This window comes from Protobothrops mucrosquamatus, unplaced genomic scaffold, assembly GCF_001527695.2.
Source record: "Protobothrops mucrosquamatus isolate PMUCROS unplaced genomic scaffold, P.Mucros_1.0 scaffold3280, whole genome shotgun sequence".
Classification (NCBI taxonomy): Eukaryota; Metazoa; Chordata; class Lepidosauria; order Squamata; family Viperidae; genus Protobothrops; species Protobothrops mucrosquamatus.
In genome coordinates this window covers 36,936-45,861 of record NW_015389271.1, presented here as the reverse complement: position 1 = coordinate 45,861, position 8,926 = coordinate 36,936, and the positions used below count along the sequence as shown (strand labels likewise).

General features: G+C 43.4%; 1 protein-coding gene across 1 annotated transcript in view; it reads right to left on the bottom strand.

Annotated features, from left to right (window-relative positions):
- SEMA3A (semaphorin 3A) overlaps positions 1 to 8,926 on the bottom strand; it is a gene marked incomplete at both ends in the record, with an annotated part of 85,890 nt that overhangs the window by 42,273 nt on the left and 34,691 nt on the right. Inside the window, one exon of the mRNA XM_015826756.1 lies at positions 4,029 to 4,122. Coding sequence (XP_015682242.1) covers positions 4,029 to 4,122 — 94 coding nt within the window. The remainder of the gene's footprint in view (positions 1 to 4,028; positions 4,123 to 8,926) is intronic.

Genomic DNA, 8,926 nt, shown 5'->3' with positions numbered 1-8,926 from the left:
CACGTGATCTTGATTCTATCCCTCTGTTAATGCAGCCTAGCACTGTGTTGGCCTTTTTGGCAGCTGCAGCACACTGCTGGCTCATATTTAGGTGATTGTCCACTAGGACTCCGAGGTCCCTCTCACAGTTACTACTATTGAGCAAGGTGCCACCTATGCTGTACTTGTGCAATTGGTTTTTCTTGCCTAAATGTAGAACGTTGCTTTTTTCACCATTGAATTTCATTTTGTTAGATAGTGCCCAGTGTTCAAGTCTGTCCAGATCCTTCTGTATCTTAATTCTGGGAACCCAGTTGACTGGAGACACATGGATTAGGAAGCCTTGTGTCTCCGGCCTTCATCTTTTTCGTAGTTTTATGACTCAGAAGTGCCAAATGGTGCGTGACTCAGCCACGATCCCAACTGGATCATTACTATGGATCTTTGTTTCCAATAATCCGAATGAATGGCTGGAAAGACATAAAAAGCAACCCACATTCTGCCTTAAAGCTCCTAAAGCCACATGAATGAGCCAAGAGTTTCAACATTATATATATAGTCTTGGCGAATTTTGGATGGCGTTTCCTATAGATCCTGCCCCTGTGGCTGGATCGGAGAATTTTTAAGGTTTTATTGGAGAATGCAAACGTCGGCATTGGCATGCAAACAGTAGCTGTGACTTCCACAGGCCATTAATAATAAATGACAGCTAAAGAAGGCCTCAGAGCTATTTATTTCTCATCCCAAACTGGCATTTTTATAGCATGGATGAAATTAATGAAAATCAGTTGCAAGTGCACGGAGTAACAGATATTTTGAATTAAAAAAAAAGAAGAAGGAATACAACTGCAGTAATTCTAACACATTTTTTTAAAAATACGTCTGCTCGTTATATATTTTTAAAAGACTGCAGGGAACAAATCAGTAATTGCCTCCACATGAATTTAAAAGCAAATAAACCTCTGCTGAAGCCTGTCCCAGCTGTTCCCTGAGACTGGTCGTGCAAGACACACAGACTTAGCCAAAGGGAGGCATTGATAATTCAAACTATGATTCTAATTAACTTCAGAATGCTTCCCCAAATTGCTGGCTGGCAAATTCTGGGATTTGAAGTCCACCCATCTTCCAGTTGCCAAGGTTAAAGAACGCTGCCTGCGAGGCAAGCTATTTGTTAAGATTCATCATCTTTGTCTCTTTCTCATAACTTTTTGCCTTTTTTAAAAAGAGGAAAATATTTCTAGGGTTGTTTTTTTTTTTTTTAATCAAAGCAAAAGGCCAGGCAGCAACACTACCATATTGGTGTAACTTAAGTGCAGATGAAAAAGGCACATAAAAAGCTAAACTCTGTTTACTTTACATGGCAAGATGCCATAATGGGCTGGCTTTGTGCTGATTTTGCCATCCTACCTTTTGTTCAAAGTCAATCTCGGCCCGAGAAACACCGCCACAAATGTTTGCTGCTCCAGGCACTCAATTATACACCTGTCTTTTAAGGACTTTTTCCCCCTCCTATCTCCCATAAATCCAAGGTGCAAGTTACTGCAAAGTGAACGGCTGTATTTTAAAAAGTGCCCTCTGGGTAGTTCCCACTAATCATTTAAGTTTCCAAATGAAGGCAATCTACTCTGCACTCTCTGAGTGTCGTTTTTTAAAAGCATGAAGGATTTGTTAAAACACAGAATTATTTCCTTTTCTTAAGTGCTACAGAAGAAAAACAACCCTGAAATACTTTTCATCTTTCAAACAACATCTGGAGGATAGATATTTAAACTTTCTTCCTGATGCTTAAATCACATCAAACTATTAATCATTTCTGAATTTCCTGTGCTTTCATGGTAACATCTTACTGGCTGGCACTAGGCACTCTCTTCAAATTTTAGTTTTATAGCTTCCAGACCACACCCGGCGTTTCCAGTGTGAATACAATCAAGATCCTTACAAAGAGAAAGGAAAAAAAGAACCAAGAGAGAAATCCAAAGAGGTTTAAGGGCTTAGATCAGCCTGAAAGGCAACTTTCTGTTTTGCTGTTGTGGATTACAGGTAGCCCTTGGCGTATGACAACGATTTCCATTGTTAAGTGATGCAATCATAAAGCATAACCACATCATTTAGCATCATTTAATGATGGCAGTTCTTGCAATCTTGGTTGCTGTTGTTAAATGAATCCCATGGTTGTTCGGCAAGGTCTCCAGAATGACTTGCCTGCAGAAGTTATGGCTGATCCAATACTGGAGGTTTTTAAGAAGACATTGGACAAGGGATTGAAATGGCATAGGGCAGTGGTGGCGAACCTATGGCACGCGTGCCAGAGGCGGCACTCGGAGCCTTCTCTGTGGGCACATGCGCCGTTGCCCCAACCCCACCTCCCCCCACTGCCCCATCCTCACCAGCAGCCCCCCTGGAGGAGAGTCGCCCCCGAGCGCGGCCCATGTGGAGCAGCACAGCCAAGGACATGGGAGTCGGGCAATGGGGACAAGACTCCGCCCTCGTGGCCTGTCACATGCAATTGATGCTGCGGGGTGCGGGTGGAGGGTGTGGCTGCCATGGCACTGCTGGACCGCCTGGGCAATCTGCAGCAGGCCGTGGAGGCAGTGGGTGGCCCTGTGGGTGGGTGGGGCGGGGCAGAGCGAGGGTAGAGTGGGCAGGGAGGGGAGCTGAGTGGGGGGCGGGTTGGTTTTTGGGCACTCGGTCTCTAAAAGGTTCGCCATCACTGGCATAGGGTTTCCTGCTCGAGCAGGGGGTTGGACTAGAAGACCTCCAGGGTCCCTTCCAACTCTGTTATTCTGAGGCAATGGCCTACCAGCTCCCCACAACCAAGGACAGTGGGAGACCAGCAGGAAGTTGCAAGTCCCAGGTGGTTTGCAAGCAAGCTGGCAAGGAGGCGAGGGGCTGCTGATGGGTGGCGACTGTTGTCTTAGCAACCATAATTACCAATCCAGTTCAAGGCATAAGACTTTCTGAAGGCTCCCATCCAAGTACCAACCAGTTCTGATCCTGCTTAGCTTTTCAAGATCAGCCAACTTTGGAGAGGGGCTGCCACACAGGTGGGTTTAAAAGAATACTGCTATACTTAATTAAACCGAAGCTCTAGGCTGGGAATTAGTACAGTGAAGTTGAATTTCCAAACCCAAACATCCTTTTCTGATTGAAATGATAGTTTAATTCTCTCTGTTACTGCGAAGTTGGAGGCAACTATGATGGCGTCATGGAGGGTGTGAAGTAGCTGGTAGTTAGTACAGTATTGAAACCCCCTGCATGATTCTCTCCTGTAAATTAACTTACTCTTTCACGTAAAGAGGAAGCCTGAAACTTTGGGAAAAGAGCGTTGACTTATTTGGAGTGGGAGATATACGACCCCCCCCGAAATCGATTCTCTATTTCTCATATTGAAAGCAATTCAAGAAATACAAAATTGATTCGGGCGGCCATATTTGGAATGCACTAGGATTGCATTTGTAAACACTGCATGGTCTAAAAGAGTCTTTGGGAGGTCCAAAGTTCTGCAGGATTGCTGGTCACCCACCTGTTCAAACAGAGGATAACATCTGCACCCTCGTTATAAGAAATACACACTCATCTGCAGAAACAACCAATTGCTATGATTGTGCATGTTTAATTGGCAGCACCAGGCAGTTGAGAAACACAGCAGTCCAGCTCTTTCTGAAACGCTTTAAGTCCAGGAAAGAGACTGTTCTTAGGACCCTGCATAAGATTCTCCACTGTCCTTGCCATTTTTATCCAATTCTATCAAAAGACACTTGAGTATGGATGTAGCCTCTAGGCACCAATTTATTCCCCAATATATGCATGCAACATAAAGGCAGTTACTTCTTTTCTTTAACCCAACCTCGGATCTTGATGGGGCTGCAAATGATCTGGTTTGTCTTCGGATCTTGGGTATAAATCAAACTCATTTGTCCTGTGACCAAATCTGAAATTTGAATCAGATCAGAGCTGACTTGCACTGGGCCCAATCATCTGAAGGAGCAGAGGCAGAGGTTTCGGTTGATGTGTGTGTGTGTGTTTCAAAACTACTTTATACTACATACCTATTAAAAGAGAAGCTGTCAGAAGTTTGGGGTCATAAGGACTTTTTCCTCTGCCATTTTCAAAATGTGAATCTTCCAGCTTGAAAATGTTGTCCTGTTGAGAAGAAGGGAGAGGCAAATCATTGAGCTTAGCAGAGTGATTACTGGAGATATATAAGTTATAAAACCATTTGCGCATTTATTTTTAATCCACCAGACAGCAATTGTTATTTTTCTTTCTTTCTCTATTCGATGTAAAATGCACCAGACAACAAAGCAAGCATGACTTTATAAAACCTGGTGAATTGCTTTCTGGTGGACTGAGAAGACTTCTTTCTATTTCTTTTTAAGTTCTGTGAAACCTAAATCTCTTTTCTTGCATATTTCTGAAAAGTGTCTTTCAAGTTTCTATGGAGCAATCCTTTTATTGCTTTCATCATCATGTTAGGCTTGATGTGTCTTCAAACTCTTTTTGCAGATTTTCCGATATCTACGCAATTGCACTGTGTCTATATCAGAACCGCACGTCTTTATTTCAAGGCCAATCCTGGTTTTGAGAAGCAGGATTGTGTAATTGCAAAAAGGATGAATTGAAACCGGGGAGCTCTGAGTTCTAGTTATTCTTATCCACAGAAACTTGAGGAGTGACTATGGATCAACCATTCTCTCTCAGAACAGCCTATCTCAGTGTTGGCGAACCTTTTAGAGACCGAGTGCCCAAACTACAACCTAAAACCCACTTATGTATCATCGGGTGCTGGGTGGGTGTGGCCAATTGGGTGGGCATGGCTGTGGTGGTAACGGCAGACTGGGTGGGACTAAAAAATTCAATCAATCAATTCCAACTTTGCGAGATCTTTTTTTTTCCCGCGAGAAGTTGAAATTGATTGATTGATTGAACCTTTTTTTTTTTTTTGCACACGGCGGCGGAGGCCTAAAGCGAAAAGGTTTTATAAAACCCAGCTGAAGGCCTAGGACTGGGGTGATGGTGCGCATGCCCACAGAGAGGGCTCTGCGTGTCACCTGTGGCACGCGTGCCATAGGTTCGCCACCACGGGCCTATCTCATATGGTTGTTGTGAGGGGTAGAAAAGAAAAGGAAATCCCCTTGCAACTGAACAATTTTTACAAAATAATAATAATAATAATAATAATAATAATAATAATAATAATAATAATAATAATAATAATAATAATAGACAGCAGAATAGATGAGAAAGAACTGGAGAAGATAAAAAAATACAGAGATCTACAAACAGAAATAGAACGACTGTGGCAAAGGCAAGCAAGGGTAGTACTAATAGTAATAGGCGCCTTGGGTGCAATCCCAAAACAACTGGAGCACCACTTGAACACCATTGGCATTGACAAATTCGCCATTAGTCAATTGCAAAAGGCGGCCTTACTAGGAACTGCTTTCATCTGTAATACCATCAAACATCCACATCTGCCTATCCCAGGTCCTTGGGAAGGACTCAATAGGTAGACAAAATGCCAAATCCAGTCTGAACATCTGGCTGACTGTGCGATGACCCATCATCATCATCATCATCATCATCATCATCATCATCATCATCATCATCACCATCATCATCATCATCATCATCATCATCATCATCATCATCATCATAAACAAACAGAGGGCACTCTCCAATAATGTGAAATGCCAAGATTCCCTTTGGGGCAAGGAGTGATTGAAGGTTTCAAGTCATAAAGAGGACGCCTTCAGCCTTTTAGGTTATTGCATCAAGGGAGGAACAATGTTGAGACCTGGGGAAGCCAGAGTCCCACTCTTACTGCTTTGATCCCATCACACCTGCATGATCACGCCTGCTCCCATTGTCACAAGGCAAGGAGGACGCCAGGGGAGAACGCTGCCGAGAAGAGCAGCAAAGAAGGCGAGGGGCTCGGAGGGGAATCCTATGAAGGGGAGTTGAAAGAATCGGCCCGTGTCCAGCTTAAAGAAGACGAGGTGAAAAGCAGGCACCAAAGCAGCCTTTCAATCCTTGAAGGAAGGGCCCCTACAGGGCAAAGCCAGTGGATTCATTCTCCCAACATTTATAGAGGGGGGACATCCAAGCTCAAAATAAGGAGGGATTTCCTGCTGTAAGCAGTGGAACAGACTGCTTTTGGGGGCAGGGATGGGGTCAGTCACTGGAGGTTTCCAAGGCAGAAGGCTGGCTTCCAAAGTGCCTGAAGGCAGGACAAGAAGCAACGAGTGGAAACTGATCAAAGAGAGAAGCAACCTAGAACTAAGGAGAAACTTCCTGACAGTTAGAACAATTAACCAGTGGAACAACCTGCCTCCAGAAGCAGTGAATGCTCCAACACTGGAAGTTTTTAAGAAGAGACTGGACAGCTGTTTGTCTGAAATGGTATAGGTTTCCTGCCTGAGCAAGGGGTTGGACTAGATGACCTCCAAGATCCCTTCCAACATCATCATCATCATCATCATCATCATCATCATCATCATCATCATCATCATCATCATCATCATCATCTTATTATTATTATTATTATTATTATTATTATTATTATTATTATTATTATTATTATTATTATTATTATATCCCTTCCAACTGAAAATCTCTCTCTCTCTCTCTCTCCCTATCTATCTATCTATCTATCTATCTATCTATCTATCTATCTATCTATCTATCTATCTATCTATCTATCTATCTATCTATCATCTATCTATCTATCTATCTATCTATCTATCTATCTATCTATCTATCTATCTATCTATCTATCTATCTATCTATCTATCCATCCATCCATCCATCCATCCATCCATCCATCCATCCATCCATCCATCCATCCATCCATCCATCTATCTATCTATCTATCTATCTATCTATCTATCTATATCTCTCTATCTCTATCTCCATCTCCATCTCCATATCTCTGTCTTCTCATGAACTGAAAAAAGGAGTGACAGCTTCAGTCTCATCCTCTTTGTGGTGTGTGTGTGTGTGTGTGTGTCTGTGTGTCTCTGTGTGTATTTTCATGGCTGCAAAAGGCACTCCAGTTAATTCATGGGGTCCAAGAACGTTTTGGCCCCCCTGAATACTCTGCTTCGAAGCGGTGGGAAATAGAGCAAATATCGGACCCCACAGGGGAGTCTCCCAAAAACCCTTGTCTGGATTATACAAGCACATACACACCGAACAAAATGTTCAGTGGACTGTAGGTGACTCGGGATTATTTGAGATGACATTTATTGCCAGGAATCCAGTTTATCCCTGCCATTAGTAAGACACAGAGAGACTGACTTTTCCAGGCACCTCAAAAGAGTGGATCAGTGGCAAAGGGTTGGGAGATGAAAGACTGCCTAGACTTAGGGGGAACCCCAAACATGTTTATGAAGTAAACAGCTGAGAAACAAAAAAGGGGGAGGCCCAGACAGAATCCATGGGTCAAAATAAAAGTGCCAGATGAAAGAAATTTGAATGAGAAGAACCAACCAAAGGATCTGGTATACCTTAAAGCAGAGGTCTTCAACCTATGGGCCACAGTCCACTAGCGTGCCGTGGCCTCTTGGCCACCGGGCCGCATGAGTGGTTGGCCAGTATATGCATGCATGTGCATGTGCTCACCCCCATTACGCCAGTGCTAACTAAGCTATGAGTCGCGAGCCTCGTGCCAGTGCTAGCAGCCCCATTTGTGGAGTGCGCATGCTTGCGGCCCCATTTGCGTGCATGCACATGCAGCCACATTTGCATGTGTGCACATGCACGCATAAAGGTGCCTGCTCCTCCCTTTCCCACTGGGCCACTATCCCAGAAATGGTGGGTACCCCTGCCTTAAAGTGCTAAGGAACATAAAGGGGAACCTAAAATACATCTATCAAAAAGAAAAGTTTCAGATTAAAAATTACAGGATGAAAAGAAACTTACAAAGGCTCTTTTAAATTCTCAAAGACTAGCAAACCTATTTTGGTATAATGACTTTGTGGATTGGAATCTACTTCAATGGACGGATCAAGTGCTTTGCTGAATTACAGCATAATGTCATATATCTATGTGGTTATGGGCAAAGGCTTCGCAACATTATTCACTTTCCTTCTAGTTCTTTTTTAAGTATCTGAAAATATATTATTCTCTTTCTTTCCTAAGACTCATTTATGCATTTAGTAAAATCACAGGACAGTGTCTCCTGGGACTGCTTATTTCAGGCCATAGATAACAGATTGCATTTTTGAATATTTCCTAGAAAAACAAGTTGGAACGAGTTTCTAAAAGCTTTCTTACAGGCATTTTTTTTCTGTTTCTGTGTCTAAAATTGAGAAAAGCAAGGAAAAATATGCATACAAGACAGGGGAGGTAAGCGAGGAAAAATGTGATCACAAAAATGGCAGAACTTTTGTACTCGACAACCTTATCAGAAGTCATGACATAAATACTTCACTGCACAATTTGGATGATGTCATGATGCACAAGTTGTCACTAAGGAATCGTCTTTTAGCTTGTAATATATACATGAGCTAATTTGAGTAGCAGAATCTGAGCTTTTGATTGTTGTAGGGAGTGATGAGAAAGAAAAGAAGCGGTGAATGCTCCAACATTGGAAGTTTTTTAGAAGAGACTGGACAGCCATTTGTCCGAAATGGTATAAGGCAGTGATGGCGAACCTTTTAGAGACCCAGTGCCCAAATTGTAACCCAAAACCCACTTATTTATCATTCGGTGCCAGGTGGGCGTGGCCGCGGTGGTCATGGCAGACTAGGTGTGTGGGGCCAGGGCGGTGGGGGCCAGTCCCTCACCATCTCCGGGGCACGGCACGCATGCCCACAGAGAGGGCTCGGAGTGCCGCCTCTGGCACGCGTGCCATAGGTTCGCCACCACTGGTATAAGGTTTCCTGCCTGAGCAGGGGGTTGGACTCAATGACCTCCAGGTCCCTTCCAACTTCATCATCATCAT